This window comes from Argentina silus (assembly GCF_951799395.1).
Source record: "Argentina silus genome assembly, chromosome: 2".
Taxonomy (NCBI): domain Eukaryota; kingdom Metazoa; phylum Chordata; class Actinopteri; order Argentiniformes; family Argentinidae; genus Argentina; species Argentina silus.
The window spans coordinates 14220120-14246332 of NC_139656.1; the positions used below are offsets into that span (position 1 = coordinate 14220120).

A 26213-nucleotide genomic window follows, 5' to 3' on the forward strand; every position below is an offset into this window, starting at 1 on the left:
AGACTGTCCTAAAGTATCATATGATCCTGTCAATCAAAAATGATGACACCACCCTTAAAAGTCCATTACTATGAGCTGTAAATTCAGGCATCCAGTCACATTGGTTTACCTTCCAAACATAAAAGTGTTCAGTTACACTGACCTACCCAAGCAGCAGGGAGCTTGTTGATTCTGAAAACAAAAAACGCATGTTATTTTCCAAAATACTTGTCTAAAATATACTAAAACAGGTTTGCAATGATTACTTTTCAGCAACATCTATTTATGTGATAGTGATGTGATACATAACAAGTTTATTTATGTCACATGTTAACCAAATTGCATTTTTCATCATCAATTGTCCTCTTGTTTCTTTAAAGCTAAAGTATGATGACCTGTTGTGGCCACACCCTCTTCACTGGCCTGTAGTCGCATTGTCCTGTGATTGACAATGTTGTGCTGGACCCCCAGAGGAAAAGCAATAGGAATAGAACAGCCTTATATAGTCCTTCTGGCTTCTCAAGAGCCCTGGGTACCACATGGCCATTTGTCAATGGACACATAATAAACATAATTCAAAATAACTATACAAAATTGACTAACTTTTCAGCTTTAACATGCATTCTCATTGGATACTGACAACTCAACATATTTCTCAATGCACTGAGTGAACTGGCACTATCACATTCAATTCCAGATTCTTGAGTGTGACGCTTAAATCAAGTTCAAAGATACCAATCAGAATTCTTCTCATGTTACTCCACATAGACACTCATCAAATTACACATGCATACGTGCCTGCTGCACAGCTATTTTAAATTACTCTTCTTTTTTTTTATTTCCAAAGTGTCTCTCAACATCCAGGCCTGTCTTTAACTTTGGGGCTGATGCAGAGACTGCTTATTATGAGGCTTGATTATCCCTCTCCCTCCACTACCAGCCTATGGGCCTGATGACAGACATACATGAGTGTGAGAGAACCACCACAGCTGCTGGCTCACAGCCCTCTGCCGAGAGCCACGGGGGACAAAGATGGAGGCAACTCTCTACCCACTCCACTGAATTACCCCAGGCTCATCCTGTCTATCTAACATTCCACCATCCAACCAACCAACCAAACCATCTCTAACTGTATCCGCTACCACAATAAGACTTTGACACCACCCTTACAAAATAGTTGGAAGACTTCTTTCAACTACCCAGCAAATCTCTCTATCTATCGAAATATCTTTAAACCTTTTCCACTACCAAAATAAGTTTCTTCAGAAACTTCAGAAACTTATTTTCCTAGTTTAATTTGCTATTGGGTAAAAAATATAGTAATACATTTGGAAGCCACTTTGCAATATGTGAGTGGGCGACTTATTGAGGCGTGCTTTACAGAGGAGTTAGAAGGTTCATGAAGGCCTACAGTTCTTGTAGGCCAATAACTGGCTTGTTTATTCCACCATTTCTACAGTTTCCCACTATAGTTGTGAAGCAGTTTTTGTGAAGCAGTTTTTCATGTTTTTCATGTTACTTTTGTATAAATGTATACAAATGTATACATTATAAATAAATAAAATTATATTAGAATTAAATAATTACGTTTTCAAGGTCATCAAGATCAGGTCAGCTAAACCTGAAGTAGCCTACATGCAGAGCACATTACAGCGATAGATGCATTACAACAATATACATTGCATAGTTGAACAAAAATCTATGTCTCAGTTAAAGTGGGATAGAAAAAGATGTCACAGAGCTTCTTGCTCTAACTCCCACTCTTTCTATCATGCAGTACAAGTCCTGTATATTGGGCAGAACAAATAGTGTGTTTGCGGGGAAACATGGGAAACATTGAGCAGTCCTTATGACCACAAAATCCAGTGAGTTAGAGCAAATTGTCCCTGATTCGGTTGGTGAACGGGTCCTGGAGCCCCAGCTCCGTACAGGGGTGTGGGGTGAGGCCGAGATAGAGGTTGGTCAGGCCGGGTAGATGGAGGGGGTGGACGGGGTGGACGGGGTGGACGGGGTGGACGGGGTGGACGGGTGGACGGGTGGACGGGAGAAGAAATGAGAGGTAGAGGGGGATATGTGAGGGACAGAGATGGGGGGAAAGGTGGGGGTGTGAGATGGGCATTTTAATTGGGTCTCATCTACATTTTCATAATTGAAAAATTTGGTAAGCATAGCCTTCAGACACTTTGACACGTGAGTTGACTATTTTTCCATTTAGAAACCATTGTTGTCCCACCTTATCTAGAGCTTGTTATGAAATTATCAATTAAAGTTTTTAGATGCGTATTGATACAATTCTCTATATTGTATATGCTCATAATGTGGCAAGAACATTTCACTAGACCCTTCCAACCTCCTTTGTGATAGGATTTGGGGAAATGCAGTCTCTTGATAAAGGTTTTACTATATGAGTTTAGCCATCTTCTGCTTCTATCTCTCACCTAACTCTGTAATTCTTGAATTAATTAGGCTTTCTTCCATTATTCCCTGTGTGGCCTTCTTTCATATAGCAAATTGTTTCACTCTCGTCCCTTCCCCTGTATAGGCCACCATTTGTTAATATACAAATAATATGGTTAACCATTTGGTAATATACACTCACCTAACACTTTATTAGGAACACTACACTAATACTGGGTAGGGGCTCCCTTTGCTCTCAAAACAGCCTCAATTCTTCGTGGCATTGATTCCACAAGATAGTTGGAAACGTTCATTTGAGATTCTGGTCCATGATGACATGATTGCATCACGCAATTCCTGCAGATTTTTCAGGTGCACTTTCAAGCTGTGAATCTCCCGTTCTACCACATCCTAGAGCTGTTGGATTCAGATCCGGTGACTGGGAAGGCCACTGAAGAACACTGAACTCATTGTCATGTTCATAAAACCAGTTTGAGACGACTTTTGCTTTGTGACATGGTGCATTATTATGCTGGAAGTAGCCATTAGAAGATCGGTAAATTGTGGCCATGAAGGGATGCACATGGTCAGCAACAATACTCAAATAGGCTGTGGCATTCAAGCGATGATTGATTGGTATTAACGGGCCCAAAGTGTGCCAAGAAAACATTCCCCACACCATTACACCACCTCCACCATGAGAAGGTGTACAGGTGTTCCTAATAAAGTGTTCGGTGAGTTCATTCATAAATTCATTCATAAAAGTTATGCATTACAATAATACACATTGATGGATTTTAATTGATTTAACGAAGATGATCATATGATTTTAAAGATTTATTTCATACAATGTTGTAGATTTTCAGCATGACTCTAACCCACGTCCCACCACTTTTAAGTGCTACAAACTTAATTTATATGACATTTAATAACTTTAATAATTAGTTAATATTAATGTATATCAAATTATAGAGTACTACTAAGTAGAACACTACTAATGATATTCATTTACACTTTTTTTCCGAGTGACAGTCCTTCGCTGTGTTATAGGCCTACGCTGCTGTCATTAAATCGGATGTAGCCTACAATCTTGGAAAAAAAGGGAGAGATGTCCTACTTTCGGGTTAGAATAGTATGTTAATATGGCTAGCTTCACTAGCTTCAGGTAAATAAGTACATACAAATTGTGTTGTTTACCGGTGCCACATAACTGAAAGTTTGAACTTTCAGTTATGTTTGAACGTAGACAAATTATGTGCAAACCTGTGAAGGAAGACGTTAAGAAGGAGTTGAATGCGTAAATGTAAATCCATAATCGTGACAGAGAGGTTGTATTTGCAGAAATTAGATTACAAAGCAGTGTTTACGTTTACAATGCTAATTTTACATTTGCGTTTCATGTTTTACGTGTGGAATTATTTACGATCTTAACATTACGTTCGTTCAACCTTTTGGCAGCTAAAAACAGCACTCTTCACTGAACTTTCTTTGTCATGTAATCTCATTCCTTGATTGTGATTGATTTATCATGGTAATTTAGCACTATTTTAAAGCTTGAAAGTACATATTGGATCTTTAATGAACTAGGACTACTTTATACCACAATGTGATTGTAATTTGACATGTCCAGACTGTGTTGTGCCCACTGCCCTGAGTGGTAATGGATAGGCTCTAGTCCAGGATATGATGCTGAACTACTGTAATTTAATCTTGATGCCACCTTGGCCATAATTCAGTTCACTGACATCAAAAATGGTGACCTTTTAGTGTGTTGTCAGGAACCTTTCACATGCCTTTCTTTTACTGAGTTATGTGGTCATTTGTACAACCAGATAACTTTATTTACTCTAGAACCAAGACATAGGATACCATGTTGGTATTTACCTATGCAGAATATGTACAATTTGTGATGTTTATCAGCTTGTCTCAGAGATATCGTCTAACAGAGCCTCTAACTGTAATCATATTCAATCACTCTATAATCAGTGCCCCTATATTAGGCCAACCTCATGCTGTATACCATCTCTAATTCTCAGCAGTTACAACTTTACCTTAAAACCAGGACACAGCCACCGCTCAAAAGACTCAACACAGCCACAGCCTCTAGTTATAACCTTTTAAGCCAGATGGGCCCATAATTGATCCCAAATTCTGCTTTAATTTGATTATTCATTTGATTATCGATTACTTTAAGCTAAATTCTCTCCCCTCACTCCCCCCAGCCACATCCTCCAGGCTGCCAGGAAGCTGAAACCCCCCCCCCCCCCCAACCCTTCAGCCCCCCCCTAAAAACATTACGGACTCTGGACAATCTACCGATCTATTGCACTATTATTATTACCAGCATTTGGCCGCTATTTACTGTATTTACTGTCTTTACTGACTGTTCTTTTGCACTGTTTAAATTATTTTATTGTCTGTCATTGAATGTTTCACTTTTAGTATGTCTTGTCTTATCTGTTGTGCCTGTGCACTTTATCTGTCTCACCGTGGGAGAGTGAGAAACGTCCTCTCGATTCCTTTGTATGTCTTGACATGTGAAGAATTGACAATAAAGCCACTTTGACTTTGACTTTGACTTTGACTTTTGACTTTGACTTTATTTCCTTGTCATGTGTAGTATGTTATTTTGAACTATGATCTGAGCATATTCACACACAACTTCAAGGTGTTACCTATCAAATGGCATCTGCTTTTGCATCTGATCATTCTATTTCTAATGTTATAAGCAGTAGAGTTTGGGTCTGGTTTTTAGGCAGAAATTTGTGAAATAGGGCATTCAGCAGAAGAGAGTCTATCTCTCTGGACTAGATAGACAGGTGCACTGCATTGCATTATCCTAAACAGCTAGACCTGACATGAATGTGCAACACTCTTCTGTACAATTAAGCAATTTCATCTTTTCAGTCCAGACAGATGCTGTCTGTAGAAAGGACACAGAGCGTCCAGCAAATGTCTGAGTCATTGGATGTATTGGATTGTATTGGATGCTTCAGGAGCTCTAGTTCCCTCTGGTGGCCTAGGAGTAAAAGAGCTGGTGGTCTTGAGTGGTAAATGAACCTAACTGCTGTGGATGTTATTGCAAATAGCCTATAAATTCTCATGTGCATTTAGTTCATGACCTTGTGTGTGTTGTGGAGGGGATCATAATAGGGCTATGCAGGATATGCATCTACAAATGAGTGACATCGAAAAATATATCACTAAGATTAAGGTGCACATCAAACTTGGTATTAGGAGTATGGTACATGCTGTTCCATTCTGGTCATGAGGGCTTAGATCCAAGCTTGTGGAGTGGCAATGTGATGACGTGGCTCACCCTAGCCGCTAGCTTGTTTTGATGTTTGATGGGTCTCTGTGGAAACTGGGTTTGGCTTTATAAGACTGGGCTGCTAAAGCTATGACATCATCCTCTGGATATTCACACCAGTGTTGGCACCAAGGAAGCAGAAACAGGAGACTTGACCTGAGGACAGCTGGATCTTTAAAGGACACTATGTTAACTTGAAGGGACTCCATGTAACAAATAATAATGTATACTTTTATAAGGCTTAAGGAAATAAGGCTTCTGTAGATGGATTTGGTGGAGACAGTCATGTGCATGTGTGTGGGAACAGAACTTTTTACCACTATCTTACTATTTACATGTGTTTACATCTGACTGATACAATGACAGTTAGGAGTGTCAATTTCATCATGTCCTTTAAAAGTTGGAAAACTCCTATCGAACTGTTCATCTTAAAGGGCATGAATAGAAGCATACTGGACCTGCCTGTAAATTCTCAACCCTAAATACTACAAGCCTCTTCTTAGAGTAGCCTATGTCATCTCTGTTAGCTGTATCTCTGATATATTCCTTAAAAAACAGACCTCTAGCTCTATTCAAACTCCCAATTCAGCCAGAGAGCTATTATGCATGGTCTGGTGGAAAACTGTTTAGGTTAAGGGCCACTTACAACCGTGTGAAACTGTGTGAAAGGCAATTAGTTTAGTCCTGTTAGGGTGGGAAAATTGATTACTGTATTTAAACAGTAGAGTTTTGGCCTTCAGTGGAGAGCCTGGGCCGAGAGTGTGGATACTATGCTAAAGAATTTGAAACTCCTGAGCAGTATACTATGCCAATAGTCGGCTTGTTTGTTTATTTCTTTGATTTCCCTTTTTTTCAAAATGTCAAAATGTTTGTAAATACGGAGAAACACGATCAATTTAATAAATCTGTATAAGTGAAATCTGGTTCGTGCGTCTTCCTGTCCTCCCCAGACCCTCGACTGGGTTACATCGTAACAAATTCTATAAATTCTGGTGGAAGTTGTCTTTCATTCTACAATGCAAGCTAAACTCAGAAAGCTTCTTTCCATCGCCTTGTTGCTGGAGGTTGAGGAGAGCCGCCCAGGAGATCGGTCTGGGTCCATCCACTGCTGCTAACCCGAAAGCAGTATGGGGAGTACCACCGTCTAGTTTTGGAGTTGCAGCTTTTGGTGAAGAGTTTCAGTACTGTTTTCGCCTTGACCTGGGCTCGTTTGATCGCCTACTCTGCAAGATAGGAGCGAGCATCACGAGGGAATTAACAAATTGGACGGAACCCACCAGCCCAGCCGAGCGGCTGGCAAGTTATCTCTGGTATGTTTTCCTAACCTTAACCTTAACCCTAACCCTAACCCTAACCCTAACCCTAACCCTAATGATGACTAAATTGTCAGTGTTAGATACAACTATAGATTTTTTGAGACTATACATCATCTAATCAATTTGGTTTTGGCTACCAATAGTGGCGACAAGTTCAAAGGTTATTATTGTATGTGAGACATAGTAATACAGTGTGACTCTCCATCTTGCGCATGGATTTTTCTTGAACAGTGCATCACATTGGTTGCACACCTTGCGTAAATAATACCGTACAGTAAAGTTGCAACGTAGTCTGTGTGTTCGGGGCATCATACTGCAAGACAAATGATCCACGTCACGCTGTCTTGACGCAATGTACACTGCAGGAGTATGGAGATAGATTACTATGGAGATTACTGCCAATATTATCGTAAACCAATAGAGCACAATTCACAAATGTGTACCATGAATGGTAATTCACTATCCACAAACAAACACCTCTTGATTTGTATTTGTAAAAATGATTTCAATAAATGCAAAATGATTTGTAGATATATAAAACGATTTGTGAGTAAATGCTCTAAAATGTGTAAACAAACATCAGGATGTGTGAATAAAAATGAAAGCAGCGACAAACACCTTTTCAAAGTTATTTTTTAAAAAGCATTGTGTTGAGTTAGACCTGTTGAATCTGCATTTGCGGATCACATTACGTCTGTGGATCTGTTTCCATTTGTTTACAGAATTTTGGCACTAACATTCTGTTTGTACATGCAAAAGTAATCCACAAATGCATGATTTATCACAATTAGCTATCTCCACTGAAATTTTAAATGTTTGTGGAAGATGGCCCGTGGCCATGGTCATTGTGACCCTAAATGTCCCTAACCCTAAATGTCCAATTACTTACAGATATAAATCAGCAATGCAATGTTTATATCAGATAACTAAATAAAGTTATGTCAGATAAACAGTCTTATGTTCAACATTGTTCATACCATTTCTCCCACTTTATTTCCTTACAACATACGTCTAAGTTATCCATATGGTTCCCTGTAAGTAAAGTTTAAAAGTTGTTATCAAACAATGTGTCATAGAGTACATGGTGTATAGGTGGAAACACACATCAATCTGTGCAGTCACAAATGCAAGGCAACACAGAAGACAAGGGGTGAAGGGCAGCAGCATGGACAAATATATAACCTGTAGAGAACAAGAACAGCTATGGAAGGGACAGGTAGCTCCTGTCAAAACATAAACATACAACAGCTGGTTGCACGTCCACTCCACTGGGTGATGCGAACGAGGCCTCTCTTAACCTAACCTCCCCTACAATGTTTGTTCATTGCCAGGACAACTGCAGAAATGGCGCTGGCCATTGAATAGAAAGGCAAGTTGGATTTCAATGTGTCATTCGGGTGTACATATGATAGTTTGTGTGAAATAACTAGTTATTTTACTGAATCTGTAAATATGCTCATAACCCTAATTTGGTTACGTAGAGTTCTTAGGTAGAAGGTTAGGGTTATAGTCACTTTTTACATGTTGATTTGCAGGGTTTTTTATTTTTTTTTAAAGGAAATTGTTTTATAATCACTCTTGTATATTGTAAAAAGGAATATGTTGAATCATAAAAAATAAAAAAAAGATTGATTAAATACCTATCAAGCATGACAACTAAAATGACTTATTTCGGAGCAGGCCAATAGGGCCTCTTAGTTACTCTTCACCTTGAATTTTGCAAGTGGCATACATCCTTGAAAATGTAGATAATTATTGTAAGACTGCAGTCGATCACCACAGGAGGTGGTAAAAACATCCTCTTAAAATTTGAGACCTCTGACAGCATTGGATCATGAAAAAGTGGTATACACCCAGGAAAAAAGGTTTTGAACAACAGAGCGATGGCCGCAATCTGTAACTTTCATTTTCAATCAGCCCTGAGGGGTAGTCCTTGGCAAATGTGCATCTTTTTATCAATGGTCTCGAGTCATGGACTTGGGTTTTGTCAAACAACAAACAGTTTACAAATCAGTGCTGGGAATGCACAGTTGCCTAGAAAAGTTGTGAAAGATTGTGGCAAACAATTATACTGTATATTGCAATCAACCCATGCAATATGCGACAGTACAGTACTGATTGTGTCTCTTTGCTGCCACTGTGAATTATGTCCTTCTATTACCAATTGATTATTGGGGATTCAATGAGCATACTGGAATGTTGTTTTGTACCATTGGTTTTGTACCCTTCACCTTTTACCACATGGGGGTGCTCTTTATACATATTTTCTGAACTCAGGCTGACAATTGATACTTCAATTGCATAAACCGTTGCATAAACAATTGCATAAACCCAAAAAGGAAATGGGCCAACAGGGTTGCAAAATATCATTACCCCCGGTATGTATGTTTTAGTGTAAAATAACAGAGGGCAACTTACTGTACAATGTATTTATAATTTATACAGGCTAGTTGTGTAGTTATTAGCCTACTCAGGTGCACACAGCCTACTCTAACAGCAGAAGGTGCAGAATTGTTATGAAAGGAATTTGTGATGACCAGTTGCACTAACTGGCCAATCAAAACTACTATGGAATGCATAGGCTTTGTGCACTTTAAGAAAGTAAGTTTATTGACTGCTGATTGCATTACAAGAAAGAATAGAAAACAAAACAGATTATTCAAGAGGGTTGCTCTGTAGTCATCAGTTACCAGCTCCCAAAGGCACACTTCTCTTTAATTGTGGAGAGAAGGCTACCATGTCGGCCAAAACATAGAATGATAACAATGTTCATAATAATAACTCTAATAAAATTAAAATTAAAATTAAAATTCATTTAGGTTTTTCCAGTGACTCTGGGACTGCATTTTGTTTTGGAAGGCTGAGATAAGCTTGACCTATCAACATTTCCTTCCTGCACATAGGCAACTTAAATGTTCAGCTACTTTTCAACCATTGTGTCATACACAAAATAACGATTGAGATCAAATAATGACATTTCCACAGGGCTATTCCCGGTCCTCCTTCTTTCTGGAACTCAGTTGAATACCTCTTGAGATTGAATATATAGGCCTATTTTAAATGAAACCCTATTGTGTGTATAACATTGATTTATTACATACAGGAACATTCTTTAGCCTATGCTATATTATGGGTGAGATAAAGGTGTGTGCTCTTTCCAAGCATTTATGAGTTTGTGCCTCATCAACGTGATTTTACACAGCATATTCATGGTTTTGGCAGGTTAATTTGATGCGGATATGATGATGCTTCGTTAAAAGGACAGGATGCATCTCAGATGCTGAAGGGTTAAGTGCATAACGTAATCTCATAAGGACCTTGCACATGCGCAGTGTTCCCTCTACGCAGGGGTAAACTGCAAGGGTTGAGAAGGGATTTGAGGCAGATGAAAACAGCTGTACTTGGGGACCCATAATGCATTTCGGGTGCCATTCTGTTCTTATTTTCGGGCTTTGCAGCGCATCCACGATGGCTGTACAACATTTCTTCTGGATCCTATAATATGCACCAAACTGAAAAGGCGAAAAAAAAGGGTATCACCGGACCAGTCTCAAAATGACCACCGGCTTCAGCTCGAATTCTTGTCGATTCGCAGATTATTTTGTCATCTGCGGACTCGACACTGAAAGCGGGCTGGAACCAGACGAACTGTCCGGTAAGTGTCGGGCAGTGAGCATAGGGGAACCAATATTGTCAAAGATTATGCATTATGCTTTATTATGTGTGTTTCATTTGGTCTACGGAAAATGCCAACAATATTGTCTTTCCTGTTGGACACATAGGCTATACATTCTGAGACTCATAAATCTAGGGATAATAAATCAGAAAATATGACGGCGCATCATGGTGTTGTTGTCAAACGCTTTCCTTGACTCAATTGTTATTTGATAATTAAGTAATATCTTACATTTAAATCATAGGCTACCTGTATTTCATTTTATTGAAAAGATTTTATTGATCTAGGCTAGCCTGCATGCCCTTAGAGGTTCAGTGGGGATTGTACTATAGTCATTGGTTCAATGGGCACTAGTCGTTTGTTTGGAATAACCGGGATCTGTTCCTAAACAGGCCTAATTAATGATTCTGACAATAATATTTCAAGAGCCTATATACATCTTGTCATCACTGGTTAAAAACCATAACTCTCAAAGCTTTCCCTAGGGGGCTGGATCCTCGTCGTTTATAGCTGTAGGCCTATAGGCTACTCAATTTGTCTAGGGTGCAAATACGTATGAGTATGCTCATAAACCAAGTCAAGGTGAAAGTTAATCAAAAAGAATAGATTATGCATGCATATAATTTCACATTTGTTATAATGCTTTTATGCCATGGTCTGAACCTTTAGATGTTTTCCTGTGGTGAGAGCCCATAATAAAAATGACGTTCGTACACGTTATTAAAAGATCACTGACCTTGATTTACTGCGGCATACAATACAGGATTCAAGGCTGCATGTTGCATTGTGTTCCAGTTATGACTGAAGTCTATAGCCTACTGTCTGCGCTTACTAAAGCATGTTTCCCTATTCAGTATTAATTACACAGGTAAACAAGCATGTTTCCCTATTCAGCATTAATTACACAGGTAAACAAGCATGGTTATGGTTGTCTATGGTCAACTATCCTACTTATCATAACCAAAACATATTGTTTTTGTTTTTCATAGGAGACTTTGTAAACAAATGATGTACGGCTTCCAGTTATGTTTTTAGAAATAATGCTTCTCTCATGGGATGTCATCCCTTATTTACCAAATAGCCTATAATTGAAATCATAAAAAATGTTGTTGGATGCATTTGGTTCAATGTTTATGCTATTGCCAGTAGTTCACTCTAAAGATACAGAGTGTGATAGATTGAGATCAATAATCAATGTTTTGGCTAAATGTGAGTGCAGGAAACAAAGGGAAGTTGGGAGTATCAGGGACCGTCTCTGCCATAACATGCTCCCCGGGGGGCAGCACACGGGGAAGGTGGGATGATGTCATTGTAAGACTGGGAGTGCCTACAGTCTCTGGAGGGCCATGAGGATGGTAGCTGATACTTAAAGCAGTTGGGGGGGGGGGCTGTGCAGGCAGGCTGGGTAATGATTAGTGTGTGTGTGTTGCGGGATAGTTGTGTATGGGTTTGTGAACACTGCATTTGAAACTGCCAACTGGTGTAGGGTGCACCAGTTCTTGTGTCATGTTTTTTTCTCCAAAATGTTTAAGGCATTTCTACTTTATTGGAGAGAGACAGTAGAGATTGACAGGAAGGATGGGTGAGAGAGAGGGGGGATGGCATGCAGGATATGTTGATGGCAGGAATCGAGTCAGGGACCTTGCGATAAAATGGTATGCACCTTAGTGTGCGACGCCACTTAAGTGCCCCATCAACATACTTTAACATTCATACATAACATTAACATTCTTGTTATAATCCAAGACACAGTTTGAATAGAACAAGTCAGGCAACATTCTTTTTTACAATTAAATTCAGTTAAATTCTATTAACTCAACCAACCTCACAAACCATCTCTCACATATTCACATGTAAACATCATCCTCTCCTGTATCCTGATCCCTGACTTAATATAGAATGAACCACTGAGGAAAAATGCTTTATAACTGAATAGGAACCAGAGAAAAAAGATACAGATTTATTCAACTCCTACTATTCTAGACTTTAGTCTTGCAGTTGGTCTCCATAATGAGTCAGCACAATGTTAGTTTTATGGATGTGTGTGTGTGTGTGTGTGTGTGTGTGTGCGTGTGCGTGTGCGTGTGCGTGTGCGTGTGCGTGTGCGTGTGCGTGTGCGTGTGTGTGCTCCCTCATGAGACATCATTAGTTGCTCTGCACCTCGGTGGCTCGCTTCTGGAGGCTTTCTCTTTGAAAAACGAACAAATATGAGGAACAGGCAGGTGAACATGTCCCTTGCCTTGGCTTTACTGTTTCTCCTCATAAACTCCCCTACATTTAGAGTAATGAAGTGCAGTACTATTTCAATGCCAATATTTAAAATCTTTCAAGGGATTTGAAATTAGAGCATAGTGTTACTTTAATCAAAACATACCCAACACACTGCAACACAATGCAACACAAACTTAACATGTCTCTGCTTTCACTGAACTGTAAGGTTCTGCTTTTCATTAAGATGCTGTTCCCCTTACCCTAACCCTAACCACATCACAGGAAGTGGGGGGGGGGGGGTGTTAAGATAACACACAAGCAAGAGATATATATCTCCTGTCCTAGCTAAAGTGGAAGTAGAGTCATTTACAGACCTGGAAATCATTGTTTACTTCCCTGTTGTTTATCAAGAATGGTGTTACAGAAGTAGGCTATTCAGTTCCTTATTGTGTCTCATCTTCTCATGCACAAGCCTCGAATGGCGTCAAGATAGGGCTCCAGTAGCTCGTGAAAGTACAATTCACTAGACTATTCCCCATGAAGGGGCAAATTGTGTTTGTCATCAAAGAAGAGAGACTGATAATTGTATGATAGTTAGATGCAAAATACTGTAGACCACTTTCTACAGGTTCTATACTTGGCCTTCATGATATCTCCTGCAGAGACTCTGGGACAATACAAAGCCTTTTTGGGGCTGAGGTTGCCATTGGCTGAGAGGTGATATGGGAGGAGGAATTTGTCCTCTTTGCCATTCCATGCATAGTTACATGGCCATGGTGCACTGCTGAGACTTGTAGCATGGTCGGCTGTAACAGTAAGCACTCATTAGACATACAGTTTTAGTTAACAACAGTTTCCGAGGTCAGCCTGACGGAATTCAAGAATGATAGCCTTCCAGCATTCCCTTTGGGGGGACCCCCTAAGAAAAGAGCACCAATATAGTCTTCCAAATTGTGACCATAGCAGTCTAGAGGGTTAGAGCGGAAACTTGGCTAATACTTTTGTTGGGAGTGCTACAAACTCACACATACTAGCTCTTTTCCAATGCTACTGCAACATTGTAGCTAATGTGCAAGCAAATGCGCTAGGAATGCTGTCTCACTGGTTGAAGGCGAGGCATAACTACGGATTCTAGATTGTTCTTTTGCTATTGTCTTGAGTAATACGTTTACACACAGTACAGTAGTAGTGTTGTGAATGTACAAAGCACTATAGTGTAGTGCCACTGTCTCACAACTGAGACATTGTAGGAATGTTTGTTCAAAGTTATATTTGTGAAAGACAAGTGATCTTAGCTCTAGTAATGTAACCCCAGTGATTGTATGGTGAATCTCCGCCAGCTGTATACGGTCAGGGCTGCCATGGCCTTGGCTATCCAGATGGATGGTGTGGATTGTGGGTAGTGAAAGTGGATAAGCAGGGTTATGGTGTCTAAGCTCTCTTTGGCCTGGCCCCTGCTTCTCACAGGCTCTGACTACAGAGACGTGGCTAATTACTGAAGGGGACTGGACACTTATTGTACACTGACATCCAGACAGCTCTAGCCTTTATTTCTCTATGGCTCCATTGCTAACAATATATGGAGATTTATTTCTGGCCTATTTCGCCCTGAAATCCCATGCCCCTCCTCCCTGACCCCTACTTCCTGTCTCCTCCCCTCGTGGCCTCTGTAGCTGTGCCACTTATGATGGCAGTAAATAAGCAATATTTCCATCTTTCCCTTTCTGTCTACACTAAAGATATGGAGTATCCTGCTACATATTAAAACTATTAATGGTTATTAAATGATGCATTCACATGCAGCTATTTTGGTGGCTCATGCAAGCTCTCCTTCCACCTCCCTACACTCAAGGAGACACTGCAAGCCACTGCATATGTTCTCAGAGTGAACTAACTTCCTGCTATTTCATTGCCCATTGAGAGAGAGAGAGAGAGAGAGAGAGAGAGAGAGAGAGAGAGAGAGAGAGAGAGAGAAGGTTCTCAATAAAGACCAAGGTAAGTGAATGAGAAATGCACAGCAAATGTTCCTCCCAGGGACTTTTGTAAAGAAACAGCTCGACAACTACATGTATGTAACAAGAGGGTTGCTAGTCAATAGCAACTTCCGCTAGCGGTTCACATTACGTGATGCTCTATGGAAAATGCTAACAACGTTCTTCTCTTTCCTACTTACTCTCTTTGACACAGCGAATAGACAGCACAGCACAGGCTGCCAGCCACTGAGCAATCAGAGGAGGCTATACAGCATTCAGTGCTCATTGGACTGAAGCTGCAGTTAGTTTGATGATGATGCCTCAGCAATCACTTATCACAATCTTTTCCTGTGCTATTTACTGGAGAAAAAAGAGGGGCTTGCCCAAATGCTGATGTTGCAGTTTCACTTGAGGTGAGCAGACATGTTGTGATCTTAAAAGAAAGCCCACATTTCAGGTGACTTGAGATCATGTCCTGATTTGTCAGCTTTACAGCATGGTCTGAGTCATGACCTTTCCAAGGCTTGTGTTTTGACTCAGTGAAGACAAATGGGAGTTTCCAGTTGGTCCTTTCCCTGGTGACCACAAATAAGAGAGTGTTTTAGAGGCATGTCAAATTGCAGCCCTAACTGGCTACTGTCACCTTGTCCCTCCCTCTCAGAACGGTTGTCCAAAAGCTACTTTGTGAGTGTGTGAGTGTGTGTGTGCGTGCGTGCGTGCGTGCGTGCGTGCGTGCGTGCATGAATGCGTGCGTGCGTGCGTGCGTGCGTGCGCAAGTCAGTCTCCCGGAAACCAAAGTACCTCGTATTGTGTAATCCCTCCATGATTTCATTCAGATGTGTCCTCTAGCGGTATATTTCTGAGATCTGGAGTACACTTGGAGAAGCTAGAATTTATTTTGTTACAACCTCATTGTGAACCATACCAGTGTTTTCGTAACTATATTGGTACATAATACTGTCACTGCTTATAGTTCATGTTCTCCCAATGAGCAGACATTGAATTGCCTCTGGCTCATCATGGAAGTGGAGAATTATTTGGATTACATAGATAATTGTGTTTTTTTCTTCTCCTCCATTCAAAAATTAGACACAAGCTCTCAGAAAAAAGGATATAACATGCACATAGGCCCTTATGCGACTGCTACATGTTGACATGGGAGGAGTATGGTTGTGATGGTATTGGTGATAAGACTGAGGTAGATTTTGCTCTGCTTCCCAACGTGGCCTGAAGCCCTCCTCTGTAGAGCACTGTATTTCCTTTTGTCCCTGCCACAAAGACACAAGCTAGTCATCGGCCATCTATTACATTTTTCCCTTTGATTTTTAATAGATTTTTGCTTGCAAAGCCTCTTAAGCTTGGCTCTTATTTTTCCATGGAACTCCCTTTATCTCCTGCTTTTCATTTCAAAATGATTTAGTTATTTAAGTTCAGTCCAAAGCTGTGTGATCTTTGCAAAGATCTCTTCATCGTCTATATGACAGACTTGAAATAACTCATTGTAGTGAGGCACTATGAATAGTAGTGGTGGGGGAAAAAATCGATACAGTTGAGTATCGCAATATTCTTTTTTGTGATTCTGTATCAATACTTTTTATTTTATTTTATTAGCCCACCTTCACCTCCATGTTCTACACATGATACAACTATTTCCCATGATTAAATGAAAACAACTTTTATTTTTGGCAATGTTGGATCACAATATATCATAGTATCGAATCACAATACATAGAGTATTGTAATGTGTATTGAATCGCAGCCTTTGTATCGTGATAGTATCGTATCATGAGATCCCAGGCAATTCCCAGGCCTAATGAAGAGAGGATTCATAACTGCTTGCAGAATGCATTGTCATAGATCATGATGTATTTTAACAAAGATATGTACAATATCAGAATGGCCTGCATTATGCTCAGACTTTTTCATGATACTGACTTCCATCAGGGGGCAGTTATAACACTGTTATATACACTGGCTGCGGCAGTTCTTGCAACCTAAATGTGGCAAACGTAATGACAAAACCCTGCTTTATTCGCAGTATTGGGGTGCAGGGTGAGGGCCTGATTAGCATATGCAAAAAGAACCCTCCTGCCAGGCAGCTGTGATTGGCTAGCTCACAGGTTGCTCTGAGTACACTGGGGGATAGGCAGCTGAGACACACATGCACACACACACACACACACACACACACACACACCTATTCAGATGCTAACATCCCTTGAGTTTCCCAGGCACCCCCTCTCTGTTAATCCCTCTCAGTGAATGACATCGCTATGAAAGCCCCCACGCCTGCTCAGTGTGGCTCTGCACTCATATTCACTGTGTGTTAATAATTCATAGCTGTTTTAAAGGAGCTCAAGTCCTCAGGAAGTTTCCTTGAGGCACCTTCTAACTAAATAGTTTTTAAGCAAATCTATAACCCTATGGAATTGAATAATGTGTTGGAGTTTGCTATGGTAGTGTGATTCAATAGGGAAAAGGTGGGAGGGCCCCCAGTAATGTCTAGCCCTGGGTTTAGTTGTGGATTTAGAAATCAGAGCATGTAAGCATTTTGTATTTTGATTTGGGATCAGCAGCTTTTTGCTCTGTTCGATCTCTCCTCTTTGCTGTCATGTAATCCAAAATCATTACTCAGTTTGAGGAAGTTGATTAGCTTTGTTTTCATCTTTGTGTGCACCCTGGATTGAGCAATACACATAATCAACCAAGATTCTTCTTTACCATGTGACTTGATCTCCAGGCTGTGACCAGCTGTAATTCTGTGTTATGATTCTGTATATCCATATAGCGGCATTACAGTATTCACCATGTAGGCCTAACTCATATCCAACATAAAACCAGATGGATTTGGTAAATTAAAGTTATTTTATTAACAAGGAATTTAGAAGGACTTTTTGTAAAGGTAACAATGGTAACACAACAAAGGAAAAAGGGCCAGCAGGTGCTGTTCAAGTCAAACAAACAAATATAACCTAAAAGGTGAGCAAAACTAAACTTTAATTATTTAAACAAAACCAAAGCGAAAATAAAACCTCACTGGCCTACTGCAGCAGTCAAAACTTAAATACATTCAAGAACAGCCACTTCTACTCCTTGAGAATCTAAACAAAAGAATCCACTACGTGTGGTGCGAATCAGTAAAACAAAAGTAAGCCTGGCCCAGTTTTCTAAACAATAATAAACAATAATCTAGTGCGTTATGCACAGTACATAATACAAACCGAATTATCTCTAACATCGAATGTCTACCACAAAGTCTCATAAGGGAACTGTTCAACAACACACAGCCCAACTTTTATACACACCGCGCTCGGTCCCGATAGGTGCGCTTGCAGGAATGTATCGCTCCAATCGAGACCACGAAGTGGGTGGAGCCTCCGAGTCCTGGAGCACACAGCCTGCTTGACAACACAGAACAACGAGACAGACACAGGCAGGCGTCGGAAGCGGCCGTAACAGTGCACATGCTCCACAAGACGCACTCACAAAATGTTATGTTAAAACCCAGTTTTCTCGAAACAAATGAAATAGAGGCTCCATTTAGAGGAAACCTGCATTTTAATGTTCATGACTGGAGTCTTATATGACCTGTCTTATAAAGGGGTTCTAGGCAGCTGCAGGGTAGAGGAGCAGATAGCTTTTTTATTAAACTGATGATGCACTGAGAGTCCCTCATTACCTTCAGCCTGTCCGTCTCAGCTCAGTTTAGCTCAGCTCTGCTGTGCTCTGCTGAGGTGGCGGTCTGCCATGATGAGCAGCATGCTGTCTTTCTTGAAAGCAAATTCATTTCCCCATTGGTTGCAGAGGAGGTGAAGCTGTAGCTGTGGCCAGTTCATGTTGAGTCACATGATATGGGCCCCTTGGCTCTGTTTGACAGGAAATAGCGATGATTTGCTGCCAATGAGCTGGAGGACTTCTTGAATATATGTATAGTAAAAGCTCTCATTTCAGTCTCTTCAATACAAAACCAAAGAAAAACAACAATACTTGGTACTTCCCCCCTTGCCATTTAGGTTTTCAGAGAGTGAGTTGGTTTAGTGCGAAAGAGCACAATGTGTCTCCTTTAAGACAAGTCTTCTCTAGGTCATTCTTTACATGTCACCCCTGGTTACAGTCTGCATACATCTCTTTCTGGAAAGTACAGACCAAGAACACTCTCAGAAGCCCCCTGCCACTGTAAATGCCAGAGGAGATAGATTACCTTTTTGTTCTAGGTATTGTTCTGAAGATCCCTGGCAAGAGAGGGGTCAGAGGCTAGGTCGAAATGTAAGGGTTCTGTGTCATGACACTCCATTTGACTAATGTGCTAGTAGTTTAATAGTTAGTCACCATTTCTCAATTTTATTGTTTTACCCCCTGCTCTCCTATTTGCATAAGTTACACTCCCATCATGCAACACTGATCACCATGACACAGATCCCCTATTGAATAATGGAAATTTACTCTTTTGGTGTTTGTCCAGTGAGTTTCCTATTAAGGGAAGCCTCCATGTCCCTGTTAAAATAATGTGAATGATATATTACAATTTTCTGCATGTTAAATAATAATATTGTTGTATATTTCCTGATGTACTGCTGATGCAATCATTACATACCACTTTCTTAGTTCTGATAGTTTGGCGTATTTGTTTTAGAATGCCTGGAGTACCTGGTAGGCGGAGTCTTCTCTTTTAGAACCATTCCATTGGTCCTACAATGAGTATTTTGTGGGCTGGTAATGTTCCTCTTATTTGCATAAAACACCCCCACAACACAAACCATGTAGCACCATGACCAAGGCTCCTATGTGTTAAATAGGCAGGCCATCTAATCACCATCTTCAGGTATGGAAAATGAGCTGGTTTAGAAGTTATCCACTATGGTTCCTTATGTAGGTAGTCCGCCTCAAATCAGTTTAAAGAAGAAATGCTGTGATACTTGTACATAGCATTGTACTTATAATTAAAAAGAAAAGCACTCTGTCCAAAAATCTGAACAACAAACAAAAGATAATATGATCTAAGTGAAATACAGATTTGTAAAAGAAAAAAAAGCAATCAACCGGTGGAGGTGTGTACATGTGTTAACTTTGCGATGTAGGCTGACATCATTTTGGGAATTCATCTAGGCGTATCTGTTTTAGTGTGCCTGGAGTACCTGGTGGGCGGAATCTTCTCTTTTAGAACCATTCCATTGGTCCTACACTGAGTATTTTGTGGGCTGGTAATGTTCCTATATTTTGCATAACACACACCCACAACAAGAACCATGCAGCACCATGACCAAGGCTCCTATGTGTTAAATAGGCAGGCCATCTAATCGTTGGCTTCAGTTATGGAGAATGTGTTCTTTTAGTATTTGTTGAGCAGGTTTCCTTATTTAGGAATCCCACTCTAATCTGTCTAAAGAAACGTGCTGAACTATGTCATTCTATGCATTGTACCTGCAAAGAAAACTGTGCATTGTTACTGGTCCTAGCATAGATTTTTTTCTTGTGTTGACTGATGTGTAGGTATTTACTTTAGACAAATATACTTTGAAAAAACAAAGTATAACCCCTGTTGTATAACCCCTGTGCTTCAAAATAAAAGCTAAGTTACAAAAAAAATTAAATGTTTGGAAAAGAAAAAAAAGTGAAGAAAAAATATTTAAATTTTGTTCCTTCACTAGCCTTACTTGGTAAACTGAGCAGTGTGGTGTTGTTACGTTCAAACCAGGCCTGTTTGGTCCAGTGTATTTAGACTGCAGATAAAAGTGCCAGGATGTCCCACTGTCCTTTGTCCACTGCCCTAGTTGGGAGAGCAGCTCTGGCTCATGCAAAAACCGTCTCACATGTTAGGGAAATGGTGTGTTTTCTATGGAGACTCATGTGCACAGCTGTGTCCATGTGTTTGGCTGTTCATCCCATCCATTCTCACAGGAACCGGTTAGGACTCTACAGTCTGGTCCCTGTCTTTGTCTCTGGGGACAACTTTCTAATCATCTCTCTTCATGCTGCTAGAATCATCATAGAGTCACCCCATCAATCCCAGTCCACTCTGCTATAAATGACCAGCAGTGACTGGCATAATATAGCAGATTTTAAATCCCCATGCAAGTGTCTGGGAGATATGGAGTAATTGCTCCTTACTTGTCTTGTCCCGGTGGTAAAAGAGTTACTGGTGGCTCTTAATCAATAAGGCAGATTAAGCTTTCTATATGCATGACGTATTACTATGCCCTTTCCCCTTTTGTGCAGTGTGATAAAACCCACACATTCCAGTCAAAACAGCCAGATCCCTGCTCTCTACCAAGGAAGTCGCTGCCATGTCTTCCACAGTCTTCCTGTGCTGAGTTGGTGGAGTTGGCTCTTTAAAGCCAATGGGATGGTCCCACAAGTACAAGCCCTGCCCATCATGTGCGCATGCTGAGCTAGACCAAGCACACCTGGTCTGGTGACTAAGGGCCAGTTCTAGTGTTGGACGTACTGGGTAGCAGGAGTCCTACATCATGGTGCTGTATGATGTACCTAATCCTAGATCTCTTATTACAATGGACAACAAACTACAACAAGTATTTGGGGGGCTTCCACCGTAGATTGAAAACCCATCTCTTCAGGCTACATCTTAACAGTCCTTCATAAGACCTCTTCACCCCCACTACCCTCCCTGTACTAACCCTGACCCTTGAGACCTCTTCACCCCCACTTCCCCCCTGTACAAGTTCTCTCCTGTTAATAAGTAATTGCCAATGGCCGCTGGTGTGAGCATTGATTACTTGGTCTTATGATGACTGATGGATAGATGATTCACTTACTTAAATAAATGTATTTGTTGTAAGTCGCTTTGGATAAAGGTGTCTGCTAAATGCCATAAATGTAAATGGGCTGGTAATGTTCCCATAATTTGCATAAGACACACCCACAACATGAACTGTGCAGCACCATGACCAAGGCTCCTATGTTTTAAATAGGTATGCCACCCTTTGTGCCAATTGCTGGCATGGAAAATTTGCTCTTTTAGTATTTGTCTAGCAGGCTTCCTCATGTGGGAAGCCCCCCCTACTTTGTTAAAGTAAGAATATTGCAAGTTTATTGTATGTCATCCAACATACTTCTTTGAAATATCTCACTATATCATGAGTCTGAATTTTGATTCTCCAACTCTTGTGGATCCAATTGTCATCCTTAAAACAAGGGCACCTTATTGGTTTCCTTGGGATCTATCAAAGGAGGTCTTTCTCTTCTTTCTTGTCCATGCACTCTCTCAGAGGTGTACAGGTTTTTTAAACGAATAAACAACGATAAATGATGACTGTTGCTGTGCTGTGTTGGGCAACTGTGTGTGAGATCCCAAAAGGCCCAGTTAATGGAGTAGAAAAACACACATAGGCACTCCAGAGGGAGGCTGTGCTCTGAAGAGTGTGAATGTAATAAAAATAAGCTGTCTCCACCACAGTGTGAATGAGCCAAGTGTTCCTTGTAGCTGTGTCGCATTTTCATTTTTGAATAGGCTGAAGTGCTCTATGGGTGATGATGTCTCTTTGCTGCGGCACCATTTTCATGTGTGAGCAATGTCCACTGTTCTGCAGTCATGTTACATTTACATTTTACATTTATGGCATTTAGCAGATGCCTTTATCCAAAGCGACTTACAACAAATACATTTGTTTAGGTAAGTGAATCATCTATCCATCAGTCATCATAAGATAAAGTAATCAATGCTCACAGGCCATAGGCGGTCACAATGCTATAAGATTATTTTTTTCGGCCTAAGCATTCTGCTAAATGAGAGGCATCCCTCCATCGCTCCGTCCTCCTGAATCACTCAGCTCAGTTGGCCATGGTGGGCATGGTAGTATGTAGGTTGAGTGTAGGAGGGTGTTCAGACCGGGAGACGGTCCCTGGCATGCAGAATGAGAGTGGGAGGAGTGAGAGGAGAGAGTGGAGGAGGAGAACTGTGACACGCTCTGACTCTTCAATATCTCTAACTGGCATCACAGTCCTCGTCTCTCTGCAGAAAAAACATTCCTCATTCCTCTGCAGAGTGGGTTGTTTTTTTCTCTGGTTGAAGTTATGTCATGAGAAAGCTAACAGTTTTGATATGAAATATAATACAATGTGGATGTCGATAAACTCACTGCGCCTGATGTCCCATAGCCTCACAACATTATCTCACCATGTGTAAGGGAGATTTGTCACTGCTGTCACTAGAAGGTGGCTGCTCTCCTCACTAACCTAGAGCAGAAAGCCTTGATTATCCTCAACCACACTGACCAATTTCCCCCCAACATGAAATCTTTGACCAGTCAGCCACAGAGAGGAAAGGGCCAGAGTTCATTGTGGCATTGTGGCATTGTGGTAATGTATTCATTCAGTGAACTATGACAGAGGCTTTTTAACATCATACAAATACTTAAGAAAGGGTGTTAATGTATCACTTTTACTGGGCTATAACAGGCCTGGATTTAGACAGCCTACATACAGATGTAATTCTAGAAAAATGAGAACTAATAGGTTCCAGCAGATGCAGATTTTTATTAGTATTAGTATTTTATCAGTAAGGGGCTTCCTATCAGAAAATACTGTCTAGTGTGTGAAAGTATGCTCTGTATTTAGCATGTAGGTTCCGCAGTCACAGTGACAAAAAGTGAGATGTGGGAAGGGTTTGTGCGTGGTTTATGTAAAATATAACATATCAGCACAACAATAGAACTGAAGTTGTACAGCATTTGTAGCTCAGCCATGACATGACTGGATAGACTTGAGGTTGTGTTTCCTCCATGTAATTGGCTCTCCTTTCTGTGGTATATATTGTTGACGTTCCTCCCCATTGTTTGTGTGGTCTAATAGTCTACATTCCTGGCCTAGTTTCCAGCCTATGTGGTGGACGTGAAAATAACCAGAAGATTAGGCAGTTAATCCTCTAGCCCCTGATTCTACTGCTGTCTGTGGTTGGTTAGCCTTCACAGTTCAGCCTGACACAGACAGACACGTGATATTCCTCTGTCCCACTCAACACTCACTCCTGTCCTCCTGTTATGTGAACACAAAGGCATTTTCCCATCATTCATTGGTGTCACCTTTTCTGGTGAGAGAGCATCTCAACTTCTACAGAAGACTTCCCACAAACCAACAATTGGAAACGTTTCACTCATCTCCCTCACATTATTTCTCAGACTTTGTTTAGATGTCGCTCTGTTCTCTAAAATGAGCACTCATGTTATGTTCAGGCAAGCACACCATGAATCACATCACTCAGTACACAGGAAGAGACTTTCTAGTGATGGCTCCATGACTAACCACATCTCCTGTCTTGTGTGTCATATCTAAATCATGCTACTGTAGGTGAGAAAGTGATGTAAACCATGGATTAGCCTAGTCATGCTTAGCTTTGCTAGCAGAACAATCAGTGTGGTCCAGTTAGCACAGAGACGATAGTTCTAGATCATTCAGGTGTCTTTAAGGTTAGTCAGGTGAGAGAAGCCCTGATTTGGACTGGATTTTGTCTTGTGACTCAGGGAGAGAGGAGAGGTTATGTGATGTCACACGTCACAAGGCTCCCACACAGCCACAGGCTCCTCCCCCGCCCCGGCTCAGCTCCATCTCTACCATGCTGTCTCTTACGTGTGTGACAGCAGGGCTGGAGGAGGCCTGGATCCTGGCCATGCCACAGAGAGACACACAAAGAACCAACCAGAACTAGCAAATTTCTCTTTTTATTCCTGTGATGTGAGTTTGTGTTTGAAGTAGGGTGGATGAATCATTGACTTTGTCCCCCCCCCTACCCCCATGTACAGTGTGAAAACACAGATCAGTCTTATGATGCACCCCTGACTGTCTTAGGATCCGTCAGCTTTTACCTCAGGCTATTCTTGATGTTTTGCCATAGACCATGTATGTAGGAACTGAGGGTTCATAACAAGTATTGTTTAACAAATACTTCTTTGAGCAGGACTGGAGTGTCCTGGTGGTATCCATGTTTGCCTGAATTACCATATTACTTTACTATTAAACAGACATGCACTTCACTTTGTTAACATGTGTTTGTTTTATTTATAAACCGTCCCTTGTGGGGTTTTTTTCTTCTTTATTCAGATAGGTAGATGTTGTAGAAATGGGATTACAGTGACAGCGGAGACACAGAGTAGAAAGGGTTGGGAGCAAGATTCAAACCCTGTCAGCCCTGGGTCACAATGTGGTGGGAGGCAGCGAAACTATTACCTGCGCCACACTCTGGCACAACATGTGTGTGTTTTAAGGATCCACTACACCCCAAGTGTTCTTCAATGATCTCATCCTCTATCACTTCATTTTGAACCGACAGAGACCTGATCATATTCTCTCATGTATTATTAACATACTGCTGTGTTCACATGTAACGTTTTGATATAATAAGCGGACCCAGGTGCGGTGCATATAAAGGGAGGCAGACGGGTAGGTAGCGGTACCAAACAAAAGGTTCTTTACTTAAAGTAGAGTAGGCAAAACAGGATACAAACACAGACTTAATCTCGAAAACAAAAGGGGGAGAACAGAGTCTCCAAAAACAGTACTTGTATATTCAAAGGCTTACGTATCTCAAGCAACCAACAAACGGTGAACACACTGTGAAGACTAAGCGGGGAGTGGAGGGAAGTGAGGGTACATAAAGCATCAGTGACAATTAAACACAGGTGCAGGTGATAAGTCCATGAGTGAGGCGGCACAGTGGGCAGCTGGAGGGAGACACCTAGGGACCGCACTGGGGACTGCACTGGGGCGCCCCCATCCGTAACATTCACAGTAATACCATAATCCATAACACAGCACTGACAACAGGGATCAATTATAGGCTTCAGGGAGGAGAGAGCACTGCAATGCATAGAAACACAGGTCATTCTCATAACCTGGCAGAATGCTTAGTGCTCTCTCCCTGTGTCTCCATACATACCACATGTGTAGTGGATGTTCTGTTCCGTCAGTGTCTTTCTCACTTGAGAAGAACGCTGTGTGAACACACGGTCCTGAAGTGTTCTTTGTGTGTACATGTTGAGAAGAAGTGATGCGATACCTGGCAGTAGCCCTCTGTGATTAACTTTTGTTGTTTTATCTGTCGTTGTGTAGCTTTATGCCAGTATATAGAGGCTACTAAATTCAGAGATGGGGCCAGAGGGAAGTTGGCGAGTGCGGATGAAGGTAACCCCCCCCCCCCCCCATCAGATGATGCTCCCTGTTGACGTCAGCTCCGCTTGTGCCCTTTAACCTTTCACCTGACACACGCCCTTCTTTCACAGCACTCTCCCTTTTTGTTGATTTTAATCAATGTCTCTGAGTTTTCTAAACTCAAGTTGCAGTGCACACATGGTGAGGGGAACTTTGGGAGCACTTATCCCCACTGCCCTTCCTTCCTCCCT

The 26213-nt window shown here is 41.1% G+C and overlaps 1 protein-coding gene across 1 annotated transcript in view; it reads left to right on the forward strand.

Annotated features, from left to right (window-relative positions):
* The first annotated feature begins 10403 nt into the window (after positions 1-10403).
* Positions 10404-26213, forward strand: part of dennd5a (DENN/MADD domain containing 5A) — a 34630-nt gene continuing 18820 nt past the window's right edge. The window contains exons 1-2 of the mRNA XM_083697150.1: positions 10404-10657; positions 25924-25995. Coding sequence (XP_083553276.1) covers positions 10558-10657; positions 25924-25995 — 172 coding nt within the window. The 5' untranslated portion in view covers positions 10404-10557. The remainder of the gene's footprint in view (positions 10658-25923; positions 25996-26213) is intronic.